This window comes from Tamandua tetradactyla, chromosome 6, assembly GCF_023851605.1.
Source record: "Tamandua tetradactyla isolate mTamTet1 chromosome 6, mTamTet1.pri, whole genome shotgun sequence".
NCBI lineage: Eukaryota > Metazoa > Chordata > Mammalia > Pilosa > Myrmecophagidae > Tamandua > Tamandua tetradactyla.
Window position 1 is genome coordinate 55,522,388 of NC_135332.1, and position 20,552 is coordinate 55,542,939.

A 20,552-nucleotide genomic window follows, 5' to 3' on the forward strand; every position below is an offset into this window, starting at 1 on the left:
CTGAGAAAGGAGGCACACATATAAAATCATTACTAGAAGTTTAATTTTGTGTTTGACAGTGAGTTTGCCTAGAGTATAGAATGAAAGCCGATAACAAGGACAAAGATCGGTAGAAAATATGTTTAGAGTTACCATCTCAAGAAGAAATTTCCCAACATTAAGATGACCCCATCTTATTTCTTTATTTACAGTTTACATTCCACCAGTTTTAACAAAGGATTAGACCAGGCACCTATATATATAGGTACGTGTGTCTCTAGAGGTAAGGAACCTCACTTGCTTTATAATTATTTCTAAATTACAATATAACTATGAGGAGTTGAGGTTCCCACTGGAGTGGTACGTAACATTTCATTCCTACTAGGAACCACAGGAATGCTTCAAGAAGACTAACTATCATGATTTAGTGAGATGGAATCTAGCCAAAATCTGAGGCGAAAACCCAGATGCCTGCAGAACAGTTAAAATCATTTTAAAGAGCTTGGACTCTCCAGATACCTGTTTAAGTCTTTTCTGGGAACTGGGAGATTTTGGTGAAGGACAGTTAATTATTTTAAGAAACACTCATCAAAATAGGTGAGCATTTCTTTTCAACTGAAGTGCTTCCCTCTCCTCATACACTAGGCTTTTGACTTTAAGGCAAATCCTCTTCTTTCTGGTGACAGCTTGGCAGCAACAGAACCTCTTTAAACTCATCTTTCATGGGTTCCTTTCCTGTGGGTCAAAGTCTTGTTGGCACCCTATACTGAAGGTCCAACAGGGATGGGAGGTAAGTCCAACAAACAGGATTTCATCTTTTGTAGCTCCTGAATCTCATCATTCCATGGGCCATAGTGTACCGACAGAACTTTCTCTGCCTTTTGTATTGTGTTCAGAGCTTCAGGTATTGCAAACCTGAACCAAAGGAGGTAAGAGAAGTTAATACACTTATTCAATCAAGCAAACATAATTGAGTGCATACGTCCCGTGAAAAGTTACATAAGACCATTTCTGTTCTTAAGGATCTTACAATGTAGAAGGGTAGATAAGATTCATTCACAAGCACAGTGCAAGGCAGAGTTTGAGAAAAAAGTTATGGAAAAGAAGTATAAAAATTCCAGGATCTAGAGAAACATGGAAAGCTAAAAGTTTTAATATGATATTAACCCCAAGGTTTTACTCAGGAGTCTCCATCTTAGGATACCAAAGTCAACCCCTGATCTAGCTCTATAGTCCCTTTCTCTCTCTCTCTGGCCAAATGGGCTGGCTCTATGTCTCAGGCATGAGGTCCACCCTCCGTTCATGATCTTAGGATCACACTCCAAATACTGTGTCAAAGCAACATACACCTGTGGCCATCTTGTCAAGGCTGAGGTATTGCATCCAGACACACTGAAATTAGGGACTCCCAATAATCTCAGTGGCAAAAGTGGATGTGGGAGCAGCTCACCAACCCTACTTTTCCTTCCTTTTAAACTTTACAGCAGGGTTTCTCTACCTCAACACTACTGACATTTTGGGCTGAAATTCTCTGTACTGGTGGTGGTGGGGTTGTCCTTTGCATTATAAAGTATTCAGTAGCATTAGACTACTTGGACTCTATGCATTAGACGTTGGTAATGATCATTAAATATGTCCCCAAACTGTTAAAAGTCCCCTGGGAGACAAAAGTGCCCCTGGTTGATAACCACTGCTTTAAAAAGAATACGGTTTTCTCATTGATAGCTTGTCTGTGGAAAGGTTTTGGGTTCAGGTTTCATTCAATGTCGTTCCTTCCCAGGAACCCACAATTCGCTACCTTATGTGGTAAGGGTGGTTGGAGGGTACAAAATGGATGTAAGAGGAGGTGAACTCCACTGGGTCACCAAGGGAGCCTCATTCATACATCCCCAGCCTTTGGTTCCCTGACCTGTCTAGTACAGGAAACACGTGCTTTGAAGAGTTTCATGGTTTGCTAAGCAAATTTGGAGAAAAAAAATGGGAGACTAATAATTAAAGTTTTACTGTCAGCATGAACCAGACCAGAATGATTTCCAATATGGGTAAGGATTGGTCAAGAGCCATGTATGCCATTAGACAGTAAGTTTTGGGTTGATGTCAGCCTGACATTGTCCCTTGGCTTGGTTCACATTTTAACCGGACATCTCCAACAGGGGACTGGTAACTTCCATGTCTGGTAGGAACGTTTCCCCAGCAGCTAACTATCCTGACTGAGGAAAATGTTACTTACATTGACGTGGACAACCCACAATAAACTTTGCCAATGGGAAGCTGCTTTTGACAACAGAAGTACTAGACAAAGTGCTGGACAAAGTGCAAGAGAAGCTGATTCGTTGTCTCCCAACTGCCTTGCTCTGGTACTTGCCTTAGTTCCTAAAAGATGACCATTTTAACCAAGTACCTCACACAGCCCAAATAAGTTTTTCACCTTTTGTTTTCCTGAAAACCAATCTGGTCCCACATGACTGTTATTGTGCACTTGATTTGATTGTTACCCAGTGTTGAAAAGCCTGTGTCCATCTCTTTGAAGGCTGGAGAATTCCAGACCTTTGTTAAGATTTTTCAGCTTTGTACCCTTTCTACCTGGAGAGAGAAAATAAAATCTTAAAAAAAAAAGAACAGGATGCAGAGTAGGGAGAGGGCAGACACCCTGGGGTTGAGGATGCTGGGAATGAGAGGGTGAAGAGAGAGATGATTAACCAGAGAGGAATGAGAAGGAATATTGTGATGCTGGGTGGGTAGGGCTGCTGGGCCAGTTCTCCCTAGGGAACTCGCTTCAGGTTTAAGAGCATTCCCAGTATCTCTCAGGAGGAAATTCTAAAGCTTCAATCTTGTCAGGAAAACAAGGCAAGGATTTCTCTTAAAGGTGAAATAAAGAAGTATCAAAATGCTTAAAAGCAGAACAGGAAAAAAGTAAGTAATACACAGACGTATCTAACAAAAGACAGAACAGTATGTGCCCTGGTTAAGTGCTAGGAAACAAGAGAAAGACTTACCCATTGAAAAAGACCTGGGCCAGTTTGAAAAGTTCATGGCCCATTTCAATACTAGATGGCCCATGGCGAACCTCAACCATTCGGAGACTCTTCTGTAGGTGGGTAGCTGACATTCCCCAGTCTCCTTCAAGGAAAGAAAAGCCTTGTTTCAGAAAAGACCCATACTCTTACTGTGGTTAAATATTTTCAGGATAAGTAAAGTCGCATGGAAGGGAAAACAGCTTCAGTTTAGAGACCAAGAGATAAGTAACCAGCCAAGGCCAGGGTCATGGTGAATCACACCAGGTAGACTTGTTCCTCAGAGTAGAAAATGAAGGCACATGCCATACCTAAGGCAGCATAGGCCTGGGCCAGGTCATCCTCAATTCTGCCCACCACGATGTGTTCTGCTGACAGGAAGCTCTCAGCATCACGCTGGCATTCCAACAACTGCTGAATGGCTTGCTCTATCAATTCACATAAAAATAGTCTTACTACACACACGAACCCAGTCCTATGAGAACACAGCTCTTGAATTCTAAAACAGCTGGGATGAATGTGGAAATCCCCCTTTAGTCTCCCTATATTGTCATCAATTTGCAATGTTGTATTTCTTTGTTCCAACAAAGCTGTTGTTCTCTTATTTTTCTCTGTTTTCTTTTTCATCAACATAAAAAGGTGGTAGGTAAAGCCTCCAATTGACCTTGGGTTTGTAACTTCAGCTTTTCAACACAACTAGCTCTACATTCCACTTATGGTCATTATTTCTTTCAACTCTTGAAATCTAAGTTAAAAGGTCAATTTCCACAAAACAGAGTCAGTACATTCCCATGATGACATCAAGCTCTAAGGCAGAGCTTTCACATGAATGTGAAACTCTGTAAAAAAAAAAAGTGGTATACTCATATCCATTGGGTACATATCCCACTGCTCTCTAGAAGAGACTTGAGCTGATGACGGCAGAACCAACTTTTTAAGAAGTTAGGTCATTAGGCCCTGGAAATAAAATAAATGACACTGAATTTCTGGAAATGTACAAAGCTCATGAATGTTAGAGATAACCCCTAAGTTATCATAGGAACTTTCACTTAGCGATCTGATCCATAAGAGAACAGCTGGTCCTTTTTCAAGGACACCACACTAACTGAGCTGATCTGGGTCTCAGTGACTACACAGCCATCTTGTGGCTGGCATGGGGATAATTAAATTCAATTCTTCAATCATTACTGGGTATCCTTGAGTCCAAGATGATCTCAGAATGAATAAAAGGGAGGGAGCTGGAGGACCAAAGCAGGGAGCCAGTCTCACCTAATTTACCACTTCTGAGAAGCTTCTGGGCCACTCCAACCTGCCGTTGAAGGCCCTGTAACCGAGAGACCAGGTGATCCCTGCTGACCGATTCTGTACAAGATCTGCTGCCACAGCTCAGCACATCATCTCCCTGTGGAAGTCAATTTTGTTTTTATTCCCATCCCTGATTCAGTTATCAACATAGCACGTGCCTGTATTATAGTACTGCCCCACAGGATCTGACTCTAGGGAGAAAGAGACTCCTGCAATAATACATCACGATTAAAGCCTGACTGAATTTGGTTTGATAGCAATGATTCTAATTAAAAACGGTAGCTGGATCCCACCCTGAGATTTAATTTTGGAGACAAATTCATAGAATCTGCTTTTCTTTCTATCTCTACAGCCTCTCTCTTATCTCTCTTTTGGACCAGGAAGGACTTTGCATGACAGAAATATTTCTAGTGGTTAAGAAAAGGCCAAAAGAAAACCAATAGGAAAAGGTGCTAGGGTAAAGTACTATGTTTGAATTTGGATTTGCAATTTTGGTTTTCCCACACCAGCTCTTCATTCCATTTATGTTCCCCCCAAAGAAAACTTGTATCTTCAGGCAGAGGGGAAAATCAGTTTGTTTTTTCCTTGATGCCAGTACCTAGGCCCCACTCTGTAACAGATGCCCAATTTTTCCCGAGGATCTTCTCCCCCCACCATCAGCAGTACCCTTATGGCTAATCAGGTAGATGGGGCTTAGATCTGTTCTACTCCAGGCCCAAATGGCTAGAACAAGGTTATTTGATTGTGATTTTCCTCCAACCACAGTTACTGAATTTTGCCCAGAGTGGCACAGGAGGCGGGAACTGCTGGTAGCCATTTTGCCACCAGAAGCCTGCCTGAGGACAGGGTTAAGAGAGAAAATGGAGCTGAGAGCAGGGCAAGAGAAAAGTTGGGTCCTGGTGACATTATGTGAGCTCCTGGATTAAGCTAAATTTGAAGTAGTCATATCATGGGACTTCTAGTGACTTACTTGAGCAATTAAATTTCCAGTTTTTTTTTTTCTTATCTTTAAACCAGGTTAGGTGGGATTTTCTGTCATTTCCAAGTGAAAGATGACTAAATCCAATCTCTCCCTACTTTTTCTTTAGTGGACAATCAATGTGTTGGGAAGACTGGTTGAAAGGGAAGAGATGTTAATGCCCTCAGCACTTTTAACTCCCCACATGGCTTCCTGCTAAAGATTTATAAAGTTTTGTTTTATATAACTGACCTCCAGGAAATGCAGAGAAGAGAGGGGAGAGGAGATTTACCTGCATGGTGGCTCTGCAACTGTTACAACAGAATGCTTCCCACCTGGGCCTTGCAGTAGTTCTATGCTTCTCATTTTGACAAGCTGGGCAGTTGCATTCAAAGAAATACTGAGATCTCAACTTCTGCTGCCTTTCAGCAACATCCATCCGGCTCTCATGAGGCCCTGCAGAGAGAACACCCTCAGCCCATATTTAAAGTGAGAGAGAGTTAAGTGCTATTTAAGAATTTTCAGTTTCTGCTCTGGATAGGACTAAGATAAATCAGAACACAGGGTAAAGGATGATATGGTCCATATATATATTTTTTTACATGGGCAGGTACCGGGAATCGAACCCGGGTCCTCTGGCATGGCAGGCAAGCGTTCTTGCCTGCTGACCCACCGTGGTCCGCCCATATGGTCCATATTTTAAAACATCAACTTCTGTGTGAGACCACAGAAGGGATGTTTATTTGGTGCAAAATTTATATTTTGGGTAGCAAATTACTTAATTTAACTTGTATGGTCAGTTTATTCGAACGCCATAATTACATGGAATCTTGAATAGGGATGGAGATTCTGTTGGTTTGTACACGTTAGGGTGATGCCCCGATATATCCCAGAGTAATTTAGGCAGAAGATTTGCAAAGTCCCCTTGGGGAGCTGAATTCTTGATATTCTTACAAGCAGTGCAGACAACCAAAGCTATAGGCTGAGACCCCAATCTTAGGGTTTGTTCATATGGAACTTAACCCCACAAAGGATAGGTCAAGCCTACTTAAAATTAGGCTTAAGAGTCACCCCCAAGAGAACCTCTTTTGTTGCTCAAATGTGGCCTCTCTCTCCAGCCAACACAACAAGAAAACTCACCACCCACCCCCTGTCTACGTGGGGCATGACTCCCAGGGGTGTGGACCTTTCTGGCAACATGGGACAGAAATCCTAGAATGAGCTGAGACTCAGCATCAAGGGATTGAGAAAACCTTCTTGACTGTAAGGGGGAAGAGAGAAATGAGACAAAATAAAGTGCCAAGTTCAAAGGTTTTCCTGGAGGTTATTCTTACGCACTAAATAGATATCATCTTTTTAGTTAAGGCATAACAGAGAGGCTGGAGGGAACTGCCTGAAAAGGTAGAGCTGTGTTCCAGTAGCCATGTTTCTTGAAGATGATTGTATAATGATGTAGCTTTCACAATGTGACTGTGTGATTGTGAAAACCTTGTATCTGAAGCTCCTTTTATCTACCTTATCAATAGACGAGTAAAACATATGGAATAAAAATAAATAATGGGGGGGGGAGTCCCCTTGGGGGACTGGGGAGAAGGGAGAAAATATTCAACTTCCCCATCTGGGGAATTCCTGATATTCTTGCAAGTAGTGGGGACTACCAATTCAATAGGTTGAGCCCTTGATTGGGGTTCACTGCTATGAAACTTATTTCTTCAAAGGAGAAGCTAACCCTACTTACAATTATGCCTACAAGTCACCCCCAGAGAACCTCTTTTGTTGCTCAGATGTGGTCTCTCACTCAAAGCCAACTTGGCAGGTAAACTTACTGCCCTTCCTCCTCGCTGGGGACATGACTCCCAAAGGTGTATATCTCTCTGGCCACATGGGACAGGAATCCTGGGGATGAGTCAGGACCTGGCATGATGGGATTGAGAAAGTTTTCTTGACCAAAGGGGAGAAGAGAGAAATGAGACAAAGTTTCAGTGGCTGAGAGATTCTAAGCAGAGTTGAGTGGAGGTTATTTTTATGCATTATATAGATATCACTTTTTAATTTATGGTATATTGAAGTAGCTAGAGGGAAGTATGTGAAACTGTTGAACTGTGTCCCAGTAGCCTTGATTATTGAAAACAATTGTATAATTATACAGCTTTTACAATATGACCATGTGATTGTGAAAACCCTGTGTCTGATGCTCCCTTTAACCAGGGTATGGACAGATGAATAAAAAAATAAGGACAAAAAATAAATTAATTATGGGGAGTGGATAAGGGGTTAAAAAATGGGTAGAACAGGTAAAAACAAATGGGTAGACTAGTGGTCAATGAGAGGGAAGGTTAAGGAGGATGGGATGTATGAGTTTTCTCTTTTTATTTCTTTTTCTGGAGTGATACAAATATTCTAAAAAAGGTTATGGTGAATGTGGTTAGATTCAGTTGTCAACCTGGCCAGGTGAAGATGCCTAGTTTTGTTGCTGTGGACATGAGCCAATGGTATGTGAACCTCATCTGTTGCTAATTACACCTGCAGTTGGCTAGGTGGTATGCCTGCTGCAATGAATGATGCTTGATTTAACTGGCTGGTGCTTAAATGAGAGAGCACAACGTAGCACAGTCCAAGCAGCTCAGCCCAGGTCTTTGGAAATGCAGAAAGGAATCACCCTGGGGAAAGTTGTTGGAACCCAGAGGTCTGGAGAGAAGGACAGCAAGAAAGAACCTCAGACGAAAGTTAGCTGCCTTTCCCTTGAAGAACTAACAAAATAAATCCCCTTTTATTAAAAGCCAATCCATCTCTGGTGTGTTGCGCTCGGGCAGCTAGCAAACTAGAACAGTGAAGAATACACAACTATATAATGATATTGTGAGCCACGGATTGCATACTTTAGATGGGCTATATATGTGTGAAGATAATGCAACAAAAATATTAAAAGCTAACAAATAGCCTTTGACTTAAGGGTTTGAACAAAGAATACAAAAAATAAATTTACATAGAAAAAGAAAATAAAAATGAAAAAAGAAAAGTAAAAATTAGAAAGAAGAAGACGAAAATAAAATAAAAATAAAAAAATACAAAACAAAACAAAATAACCACAAACAGAAAAAAACTTCAGTTTAGCAGAGGGTCTGGTTAGTTATTCATCATGTGACAGGTACCTTTATTAAAATATGTGTGAGACTAGATTTAGAAATTAGCTTCCAGGTTGCTGGGACAGAAGAAAAAGAAGCCAAGAAGTTGTGCCTCGCCCATTTTCAGAATAGGACCCATTTTCTAAACAGGGCATTTAGAGATTAAGCTGTAAGATTCATGATAGCTAGGCTCAAAAAGGGCCGAGTAAAAGAGGGGCCTTTCAAAAAAATAAAAAGAGGCCTTTTCTGCGTGTGTGGGTGCGCGTGCATATGCCGAGGACGGACTGCCTCTTCCAGGTGCAGGCACCTACACCATGGCTTGTTCATTTTTATCCATCCTGTCCTTTTCTGCTGGAAAAGGGCAATGACAGGAGTGAGGAAGCACAGCTCACCATAGCAGTGGAGAATCTCTTGCCCTTTTACAATCTGCTGCGATGCCTGAACGGTGGCGGCAGTGTTAATGAAGGCCACACTGGTGTTGGGACTGCAGGAATGGTTCAGGAGGCTGACGACAGGGAAGAGGCCTGTGGCAAGGCGTACCTGCCTGCTGTCAGTAATGACGCTCTCTCTAGATCCTGAAAGAACAAGATGAAAAAGGAAAATGTGTCAGGACATTAGTCTTGGTCTCACCATCCATTCCTCAGAAGATGAGTTAAGAAATTGGGCCTGAAGCCCATCTGAGTCATAGTTCCACAGCCGGATTCAATATAAATCAGAGGGAACATGACTCAGCTAACTCTGGTGCCTAGGAAGCAAAGTGAATGAACACACAAAAAGTTCACTGGCATCCTGGAACCTAACCATTGTCTCTCAATATCACAAAAAATCCAAAGATGAGAATTTATTAAATAATAATAAAAAAGGAATTATCAATAGGGAGCTTTTCAGCTGGACATTTCATAATGTTCATGAGGACATGGAAAACAGAGTACCTACAACAGAAAAATAGTGAAGTTGTTTCTGTACCAAAGCTCATGTGTTTATATATTCCTATGTGAGTTCTTTGTACTCTGATGCAGGCGTATTTGCTCCTATTTTAGACACAGTTCTAACCAGCTTAGTTATGCAGTTTCTCAGGTCATAAAAGTGAATAATCAGAGAATTAATAAACAGGAGAAAATATGAGGTAGATTTTTTGACAATGGCAGAAGAGACAGGTGACAGACTGGAGAAGGAGTCAGAGAGCAAATGAAAACACAAACATCACTGAAGTTTTACTACAGTTGTAACATTTCACTTAGCTAGAGGTTTCTAGATTGACAGGATACCTGCATGGGTTTTGGTAATAGCCATACATATCCTAGGAGTATTTGCAGTATAAGATAACTTTGGGTATCCAGAAAAGCATGAATTATATTCAGTAGCCTTGGATGAAGTCTGAGGAAATAAGTGTATCCAAAAAAACTGGCTGAAACACAAGAGATCGTGGTACTAAAAGGGAAACCTTCAGATGTTTGGAAAACACTTACACACACAGAACAGCTAGTTTCCTCTATCAGATAATGCGTCATCACTGTACACAAGCCGGAAATCTCAATACGCCATTCTCCAAAGAAGTAAGTTGTCTAGTTACAAATGCAGTGAATAAAGAAAATATCATGACCATGACGTGAAAATGTTCTGTAAAGGAAAATATTATAGGTAGGAATAATACTGTCTCTCTGCAGAAAATTCTATTGTCTTTTGTTATGGAGGACAAGAATAAAGAAAGTAAATAAAATTCACAAAGAATCCAAATGATGCAATTTTAGTTAACAATTCTACAAATTGTATTAAAATCTTCCATCAGGGCTTCTCCTAAATGTTTAACTGATTTTAGTTTCACCTCCTTTCCCCCTCCTTGTCTGATGCCTGCCTTCTGTTGTATGTGCTAATGAGCAGTAAAAATGCTAAAAGGTAGGCAGCAGGAAGGAGCAGCACAGGGCATGAACAATCTGTAGTCTGAATAATCAGCCTCTGCATAATTAAAAAGTCGACTTGCATTCCCAACTACTGATAACTGGCAATCTTTATTAGAACAGTTGCTAAAATTTTCCCAGAAAAAATTATCACAAAACAGTGAGTAATGTCAGCCTCGTGAATTATTTATAGATTATTCTCTAACAGAAGTAGGCCCAGGAACTGAGTGGCGTGAGTATTTATGTCAGAGTTGAGAATCTCTTTATTTCTAAAAATTGAAGTACTGATTTTTAAAATTGTTCAATATTTTGCATTAGAGATAACAGAAAGTGAGACATATATGTACTTTATCAAACAAATATGTGGCACTTTGTATTTTTTTGTTTTGCGTGGGCAGGCACCAGAAATCAAACCCGGGTCTCTGTCATGGGAGGAGAGAACTCTGTCACTGAGTCACCGTGGCCCGCACTGAATTTTTTTTTAAAGGGACTGATTGTTCACTTTACCAAAAGTAGGCTTTGTTAATATCCCTAAAGCATTAAAAATAGTATTCAAGTAAAGAAAAAAAAAGATTCATTCACAATATTTCCTGACTATATCTTTTCTGGTATATATTCTACAAAATCAGAAGTTACTGTGTATGACAGGTAATTAAAGACCCACACTAAAGGTAGATTCCTCAGTGGATGAGGAGTAAAAGCAAAGGCCTGTGAACTGATCTAAAGATATATTAGAACCTCATGAAGTTCTGTTATGACATCAATCTGGGTATGCCACAAATTTGCCCTTCCCAATTAGATATAACCACATATATCAAGGTCTAAAATATCATCACTGGCCAGTTCTGTCCCTTGAGATAAGCTCCAGAGGGAGGTTTCTGAAAAACTTTGATTAAATAGGATTTATGCAAAAGATAATAACACACACCTTAACTGTTTTTTTTGTCAAAGTCTATCCTTTTTAACACTTTAATCCTTCTTCTGTGCTACTAATGAAATAGCTGCTAATGAAATTCAATGAGAACGCTAAATTGAGAGGTGTTGGAACCCCAAAGAAATAATAAAAAGGGATATAACAAGATTAGAAATATGAGCAGACTAAAACAAAATTAGATTGAATTCAAAAATGAAAGTGAACATTGCTGGTGGGTGTAACTGGTGCAGCTTTCCTGGAGGGCAATTTTGCAGTATGTATCAAGTGCCTTAAAAACGGTCACAGCATTTAAAGTATTTTTATTATTAAAAAAAACTAATTAAAATGACAAAAGGAATATGTGATAGTCAGAAAACAAATTTAAAAACTGAAAATTACAGAAATCTGCAATCCTATCACTAGGCATAACATGTTGGTGTATTTTCCTTTTATTTTTTTGGGTGCACAGTCTGGGAATTGAATCTGGGTCTCCTGCATGGCAGGTGAGTATTCTAACACTGAACCACCTGTGTCCCTGGTGTAGTTTCCTACAGTCTTTTTATGTTTACATACAAAATTCTTAACATGATTGGCAACATGGTATATATAGTTACTTGTAAGTTACTTCTTTTCACCAAATAAATCATGAACATTTCTACTTATGCATTTTTTTTTTCTGGCATGGCAGGCGAGAATTCTGCCACTGAGCCACCACTGCACTGCCCTCTACCTATATATTTTTAATGATTGCCATCTACTACAGGGATATTTTATATTTAATTTCTTATTGTTGGACATTTAGGTTGTTTTCAACTTTTCACTATGATAACACTGTGATGAGAATCTTTACATATCATTAGACAAATTCCTGATTATTTATTTAGGATAAATTCCTGTAAGTGGAATTATAGGGTTAAAAGATATGTACACTTAAAAGTTCTTTTCTATACTTAAACTTTTCTAGAAAGGATGGGTAGGAAAAGGAATGATCAAAAGTAGTGATTTTTTTATACTCTTAACCTATAATACATGTAATAATAAAAACCCCAACTCTGTTGATCTGACAGATAAAAAATGGTATCTTGTTTTAATTACTAGAGATGGTTCAGACATGAATTTATTGGCCATTTTATTACTACTTTGATAAAGTGTTTTAAGTGTGTTTTTTAACAGCTTTACTGAGATATAATTTACATACTATAATATGTGTTAAGGACATAATTCATGATTGTTAGTAAACTTTCATAGTTGTGCAACTACCAACATCACCCAGCTTTTGAACATTTTCATTATTATGCACAGACTTTTTTTTTTGGCATGGGCAGGCTCCAGGAATATGCATATTGATTTTAAAAGTGGTTTTTGCTAGAAATCTCTCATTTTGTCATTCACAAATTATTTTTTATGGTTTTTTTTTGGGGGGGGGGAGTGGGTGTAATGACAACTATTTTATTTGCTTACAGTTCTGTGGGTCAGCAATTTCGGCTGGGCTCTAGGTGAATGGTTTTTCTGCTGGTTTTACCTCGTGGCTTACATGACAGCGTTCACCTGGCACATGGTCTTTCATCCTCAAGGAGGCTAGTCCCAGGCTTGTTCACACTGCCACATCATTTCAGGAGGGTGACATGGAAGCTAGAAGGCCTCTTAGAGCTTCAAGTCAAAAAAGTCACAGAATGTCACTACTACTGCATCCCAGTGAAAGCAGTCACAGGGCTAGCCCAGATTCAAGGTCAGGGGAAACAGATTCACCTCTTGATGGGAAAAAAGCAGACGGGCACACATAAAGGGACGGGAGAAACTATTGTGGCCATCTTAGCAAACAAGCTACCCCAGAGGTCTTGAGGCTCATCTAGTCCTCTCATTATACAGATGAGAATACTGAGACACACATGGGTTAACTAACATCTGGAAGCTCACAAAAACAGTGAGTGACATATCCAGGTCTTCCATCTCCCAGTCCAATGTTTTTGATCCTTCAAGGAACTTTTACCTGCATCCTCTATAATCTTTATCTAGTATGGTCTTTTTGATGTTTGATATTTAGGTAGTTAAATATAGCTATCTTTTATTTACTTAAATTTGGTATATATGCTTAAAAAGGCTTTTCCTACTCTAAGGCTGTATGTTTTTGTTTTTTTAAATATTTTTATTGGGCAATGCGATGCTGGCTCAGCATCAGAATTCTCGCCTGCCATCCTGGAGACTCGGTTTCGATTCCCAGTGCCTGCCCATGTAAAAAAAAATCTGTGTGACATCTTCACACAGATACATTCCATACATCGTGTACAATCAAGGCTCACAGTATCACCACATAGTTGTGTATTCATCACCATGATCATTTTTTAGAACATGTGTATCACTCCAGAAAAAAAAGAGAAAAATCTCATATACCCATATCCCTTACCCACCCTCTCATTGACTACTAGTATTTTCATCTACCCAAATTATTTTACCTCTTATCCAGCCTATTACTGTTTTATCCTTTTTTTTTTTTATTCATCTGTCCATACCCTGGATATAAGAATCATCAGACCCAAGGTTTTCACAATCACACAGTCACATTGTAAAAGTTATATCTTTTATTATAAAAGTTTATATCTTGAAACACAATCGTTTCAAGAATCAAGGCTCCTGGAATACAGCTCAATAGTTTCAGGTACTTCCCTCCAGCCACTCCAATACACCATGAACTAAAAATTTATGCATTTATATAATGCATAAGAATATCCTCCAGGATAACCTCTTGACTCTGTTTGAAATCTCTCAGCCACTGAAATTTTATTTCCTTTCTTCCCCCTTTTGGTCAAGAAGGCTTTCTCAATCCCTTGATGCTGGGTCCTGGTTCATTCCAGCAGTTCTGTTCCACACTGCCAGGGAGATTTACACACCTGGGAGTGTCCTACAAAGAGGGGGAGGGCAGTGAGTTAACCTGTTGCATTGGCTTAGAGAGTGAGGCCACATCTGAGCAACAAAAGAGGTTCTCTGGGGGTAACTGCTAGGCATAATTTTAAGTAGGCTTAGCCTATCCTTTGCAGGAATAAATTTCATAGGGGCAAACCCCAAGATTGAGGACTTGGCCTATTAATTTGGCTGTCCCCACTGCTTACGAGAATATCAGAAATTGCCTAAATGGGGAAGCTGAATATTTCCTCCTTTCTCCGTAGTCCCCCAAGGGGACTATGCAAATACTTCTTTATTCACTGACCAAATTATTCTGGATATATTGGGGCATCACACTACCCTGGACAAACCAATAAAAACTCACACCCTATTCAAGATTTCATGTACTTACAGTGTTCAATTAAACTGACCATATAAATTAAATTAGGAAATATACTACCCCAAATATAAATTTTGCACCAAATAAACATCTCTCCCTTTGGTCTCACATAAAAGTTGAAGTTTTAAAATATGGACGACATCATCATTTACCCTATATCCTGATTTACATTCGTCCTATCCAGATCCTATTGATTCATATCTCTACTCGAAGTCTGATCACTTTTTCAACTTTTTAAACAGTTCCTGTATACGGTACTGTTGACTTTCATAGCTTAAGAGCTCTAACTCTGAGTCTCAGGTGTCACATAAATACTCGAAGTTTCTGGAAATGACCCAGTTATAAAACAGCTCAGTGCCTCAGAATTTAGAAATAACAGTTACAATTCCTGAATATATGTGGCTGCTGTAAGATCTTACAATCTAGGACCCTTTACAATAGGCCCCAACCTGATATCCCATGTTCTCAACTTCAGTTCACTGAGTTTTTATATTATAGTTAGTCCATATGATTAAAGCATGATAATATTCTTTTTGTTTCTGACATTTCATTCAAGATACCATCCTTAAGGTTCATACCTGGCTGCATGCCTCACAATTTCATTCCTTCTAGAGGCCACTCAGTAGCCCATTGTATGTATACACCACAGTTCCCGCTTTCATTCCTCAGCTGTTGTACCCTTAGGCCACTTTCATCCATTGTGAATCATGAACACTGCTGCCATAAACACTAATAGGCAAATGTCTGTTCATGTTCCCACTCAGTTCCTCTAGGTATACTGAGTAATGGGGTTTCAGGATCATATGGCAACCGCGCCCCGGCCTCCTGTGGAGCACCACACTGCCCTCCAAGGGGCTGCACCGCTCAGTTTCCCTACCAACAGTGAATAAGTACATCTCTTTCTCTGCATTTTTCTCTAGCACCTGTTTCTTTCTACAGAGAGATATAAAAGAAAGCTTGAATAAATGCAGAGACATGTCATGTTTTTAGATGGAAAGACCAAAAAATGTAAAAATGAAGTTTTTTTCATTTTAAAAATTCTGAAATATAACATATGTACAAAAAGGCAATAAACGTCCAAGTACTTTTTTTTTTTTTTTTTTGCAGGAGCAGGCACCGGGAATTGAACCCAGATCTACGGCATGGCAGATGAGAACTCTGTCTGCTGAGCCACCGTGGCCTGCCCCCAAGTACATTTTAACAAGTAGTTAAAGAACAAATTTTAAAGTTTGGTATGGGTTACAGTTCCACGATTTTTCGTTTTTTTCTTTTAGCTGCTCCAAGGTACTGGAGACCACCTCTGTTGTTCTTCTTTTTATTTTTAATTCTCATTTTTTATAGCTATCCTAATGTTTGCGAAGTGGAGCCACATTGTGGATTTTGCCTTTCCTTGTTGATTTACAATGCTGAGCAACTTTTCATGTTTTACTGGCCATTTATATATCTTCTTTGGAGAAATATCTATTTAAGCCCTGCTCACTGAAAAAAAAAAAAATTGAGTTCTTTGTGTTGCTGAATTTAAGAATTCCTTATATCTTCTGGTTACAACACCTTTAGCAGATATATGATTTGCAGACATTTTGTATCATTTAGCAAGTTGTCTTTTCTTTTTCTTGATGAAGTCCTTGGATGCCCAAAGGTTTATATTTGGATGTAATTCTATATATGTAGTTTTCTTTAGTTGTGTGTATTTTTGGTCTTATCTAAGAATACATTGTTAAACTCAAGGTCATGAAGATTTACTTCTATTTTCTTATGTATGCCTCTAAAATTTTCATGGATTTAGGTTGCTGATCCTTTTTCAGGTAATTATTGTATATGGTGTGAGGTAATGGTCCAAATTCATTCCTTTGCATGTGGATATCTACCTCTTCATTTTTAAACAGTTTTATTCACACATCATACACTCTAAGGCTATATGTTCACTTATTTTTATTTATTTTTTGAGAATGATATTTTATTTAGTAATTTTGGCTTACAAATGAAATTCTGGAAATTCAAAATTAACATCCTTGTCAGTCAGCTTCTTATACACACCAGAAAAAGTTTCAACCTTGTGTTCTACATTGTTCTGCTGTGCTCTGTCCAAATGAATGTTTATTAGCTGGCTGCCATCAGTTTTACATGGATTCTCTTGCCCCCAGTTTCACTTGGAAATACCAAGTCTTCAAGGATTGCATTGTGCACAGCTGATAGAGTACGGCTCCTGGGATGCTTCAGCTTATTTTTTGTACGGCTTTTTCAAGTTGGCTTAGGCAGAATTTCCTCTGAGCAATAAACACAACGTGCTTTCCACTACAATTTTTCTCCAATTCATATATTAGCCGGACTTGGATTTTCTGGAAAGACTTCAGTTGCCGAACAGGAACAAAGATTATAACAGCTTTCTGACCACCACCAACTTCAATTTTCTTGGCTGCTGTTATATTCAGCTCCCTTAACTGATCCTTTAGTTCTGAGTTCATCCCCAGCTCAAGAAGAGCCTGAGGAACGCCAGACTCTGATTCATCTGGCTTTTCACCACTGGGCTTCACAATCTTTGCGCTTGAGCAGAACATAGCCTTTTTCTTGTTGAAGTTAGCCTAGGAAGAGGTCACTTATCTTTTTGTAAATATATGAACGGTTTAAATATTTTGTTTCTATTTTCTTTTTTTAATTTAAAATAAAAAATTATAATTATAGATTTATAGAAAAATCATGCAGAAAGTACAGAGTTCCTATATACCTGTTCCCCAAACACAGTTTGGTTTAGTTTTTTAATATTTAATTTTTAATGATCTGAATACTTTTTTGAGGGCTATCATAGTAGTGTCATATTGTACCTTTAATGCTGGTATAAAATCTGAAAGTACTAGGTCTCCTCTGCCCCCTCTCTCTCTCTCAAAAAAAGGCTATCTCACCTATTCATTCAAGATGAACTTTAGAACATTGTCAAATCCAATCTGATTCTGTCTGAGATTGCATCAAACTTATGAGGTTAATGTGGAAGAACTTCATTTTTACATTCTTCATTCTTTCCATCTAAGAACATGACATGTCTCTGCATTTATACAAGCTTTCTTTCATATTCCTCCGGGCTGGTTTCAATCTATTACGTACCCCCCAAAAGCCATGTTTTAATCCTTATCCAATCTTGTGGGAGCAGCCATTTCTTTTAATACTGATTCAATACCATGAAGGGTGGAAACCTATAACTGGATTATCTCCATGGAGATGTGGAGTGCCCAACTGTGGGTGTGATCTTTTGATTAGTTGGAGACGTGACTCCACCCATTTCAGGTGGGTCTTGATTAGTTTACTGGAGTACTTCAAAAGAAGAAACATTCTGGAGAAAGCTCAGAGCTGATACAGGTGTAGAATTTTGGAGAACAGGTGCTTCAGAGCTGACAGAGACACAGATGTTTGGAGATGCTTGGAGTGCCAACAGAGAGAACAGATGCTTAGATATGGGCAGAGGCCAGCAGACTTTGCCATGTACCTTCCCATGAGATGTTAAATAAGCCACAATCCAGAGTTGTGTCTCAAAGGAGCTATGTGAAGGTCTACAGAAGCCAAGTGAGGAACTCCCACAGGAAACAGGGTGAAAGCAATAGAGCCCAGGAGCAAGGGACTAAAGATGCCTTCCCACCTGACAGAGGTTTTCCAGACAGCATCAGCTTTTCTGGAGTGAAGGTAACCTCTTCTTGGTGCCTTAATGTAGATATTTCCTCAGCCTTAGAACTGTAAACTTACCACTTAAAAAATTTCCTTTATAAAAGCCGTTCCATTTCTGGCATATTGTATCTAGCAGTTTAACAAACGAATACATCTGCCAAATTTAAATACTCTTGCATTTCTGGAACAAACCCAACTTGGTCATATATTATTATTCTTTAATAAACTGTTGGATGTGATACACAGAGATTGATTCAGGATTTCTACATTTATATTTACAAGTGAGACTGGTACATAAATTTTATTCTTTGCTTTGTAAAATGAGTGGGAAAGAGTTCTAGTTTTTCCCTATGTTCTGGAATAGTTTATGCAGTTTAGAGATAATCTGTTCCTTGAAAGTTTTAAAGAACTCATCTGGAAAATTTCAAGGAAGAAAATAGCAATCATCCTTATTTACACTTTCAGAATTAATCACTGTTAAGATTTTAGTATTTGTGCTTTTGGTGTTTTTACATGTAGATATTTAAAAAAAACCAATAAATAAGAATAGATCATGCAAAAAAAATTAAAACTTTAAAATAAACCAGTCTCCAATCCCCTTTTCAATATCCAGGAAGCTATGTATCTATTATGCTCTGTGTCTATTCTTCTAGTTCTTTTTAGCCACAGAAAATATAGGAATTCCTGGTTATCCAATACTCCTACTATCCAAAAATTCACTCTTAACAAATCGCAAGAAATGTCACCGAAAATTCACTGTGCAAATGAAAAATCACTTGCAGGGATATTTCATGCACATGGAATAAAAACGTTTAGGTTAAGACCCTCTTACTGTGAGGTAGGCCACCGGAAAAAAGTGAATGCAAAACTCTTCTTCTGCCCATCTGGTTCTGTCACTACCCCAGGGACTCAGTCATGCTTTAGTTAGTGTCATTGCTATTGTTTACCTGGACAATAGTTCCCAGAGCTACTGAAATTTGTATGTTTTTTGTATGTCCTATTAAGTCTTTCAAAAGCATGACAGATAAAATAAGAGTGGATAACTTTCTGTCATTATAATCTACAGACCCACATAGTATTATATTTAGAAAAACAGAAGAAAATGCAAGTGAATGGACTCAAGGGAAAATATAGTTCTGTAAAAATACTCAATGGCTCAAAGAAACAAAAGAAGACAGAGAAGAAAACAGAGACCAATTTGCATTGTAATTTGGCAATATCATGGTAGGAGGTCAGTGCTGTTTGTGGATGTTCCATGTGTTTCAAGGATGGAGAAGAAAGTCTCACTAAAGAGCATCTCTAGTGAGATATCTACACGTTCATAACTTGGCAGCTGAATAAAACTAGACAGAAATACACAAAAAATGTTGGCAAAATTGTAGTTACCTAATGTGAAAAAGATCAAAAGAGTTAAGCATGTATAGTTTAATTCAGTGAAATTTGATTTTAATATGTTTACAAATCCTAGGTTTAGCTAATAGCAAGTTTCCCCCTTCAACAGAACTAACTAGAAAATTAAGAAAAGTGTAAGAAACAGATTGAATTGACATATTTTCTGTTAAAATGGAGATCATAGAACAGAAAAACTGGGAACATTATAATGTTTATAACGTTTGTTTTATTAGTATAGATGTACTGGAGATGTTAGCCAAGATGTTGAGCAGATCCAAACTCCTCATCTAGTTTAAGTAGCCTTTTCTATAGAACCCAGTTCAGGAAAGCAGGGCTAGGTTGGTGTGTGTCTAGAGGTGACCCTAGATGGACGAGTTGTCCACCTAACAAAAAGACACCCACGCATAAGGTGGCCAAAAGTATGCGGTGTACTATGGGGGGCCAGCTTCCTCTCTTGGAAATTTAAAACAGAAGAACAGAAAACATCTGTCAAAACAGAAAAGACAGAGAGTAGCTGAGTCACAGGAGCCAGGATTCTGATAGCTTACTTGACTCCAGACTATTCCTTCTGCAGCCTGCACTGCACACTATTGTTTCTGCCCTTTCTAAGGAAAAAACCATTTAGCTTTTTCTGGATTCCTGTGTATGCTTCCTTCTAATACATCTTGTATTACTGTTTGAGTCAGTTTTCCTTTGCTATAAAAAAAATCCTCAACAATAGTGCTTTTAACCTTTTTTTTTTTTTTTGTATTTCTCACAATCAAACATGTCAATCTCACAACTCCATAAAGTGACATGGGGTTAAACTACCCATTTTATGGATGAGAATACTGAGGTAGAATGGGATCAGATAAACTGCTTAGGTCACATAGCTTCTCAATGGCATAATAATAATATCAGGCACCTGTGTTTTCCTATTAGACCACCAATTTGTTTGAATGCTACTCCTTTATTTACAGTTCTTTCTCCCCAAACATTAGCAGCATCAAGGACAATACTGTAAGGCAAAACAACAAAACAAACCAACTTTTCTT

General features: G+C 38.7%; 1 protein-coding gene and 1 pseudogene across 9 annotated transcripts in view; both read right to left on the reverse strand.

Annotated features, from left to right (window-relative positions):
• Nucleotides 1-21: 21 nt before the first annotated feature.
• Nucleotides 22-20,552, reverse strand: part of SMYD4 (SET and MYND domain containing 4) — a 74,866-nt gene continuing 54,335 nt past the window's right edge. For 8 of the 9 annotated variants that reach the window (XM_077165489.1, XM_077165491.1, XM_077165488.1 and 5 more), the window contains 6 exons: nucleotides 8,774-8,956; nucleotides 5,549-5,712; nucleotides 4,263-4,395; nucleotides 3,305-3,421; nucleotides 2,976-3,099; nucleotides 22-894 (listed from right to left, as the gene is read on the reverse strand). In XM_077165489.1, coding sequence (XP_077021604.1) covers nucleotides 741-894; nucleotides 2,976-3,099; nucleotides 3,305-3,421; nucleotides 4,263-4,395; nucleotides 5,549-5,712; nucleotides 8,774-8,956 — 875 coding nt within the window. In that variant the 3' untranslated portion in view covers nucleotides 22-740. Of the gene's footprint in view, nucleotides 2,563-2,975; nucleotides 3,100-3,304; nucleotides 3,422-4,262; nucleotides 4,396-5,548; nucleotides 5,713-8,773; nucleotides 8,957-20,552 lie in introns of all 9 variants that reach the window. The other variant, XM_077165492.1, reaches the window with a different exon arrangement.
• LOC143687998 (small ribosomal subunit protein eS7 pseudogene) lies at nucleotides 15,373-20,549 on the reverse strand (annotated as a pseudogene).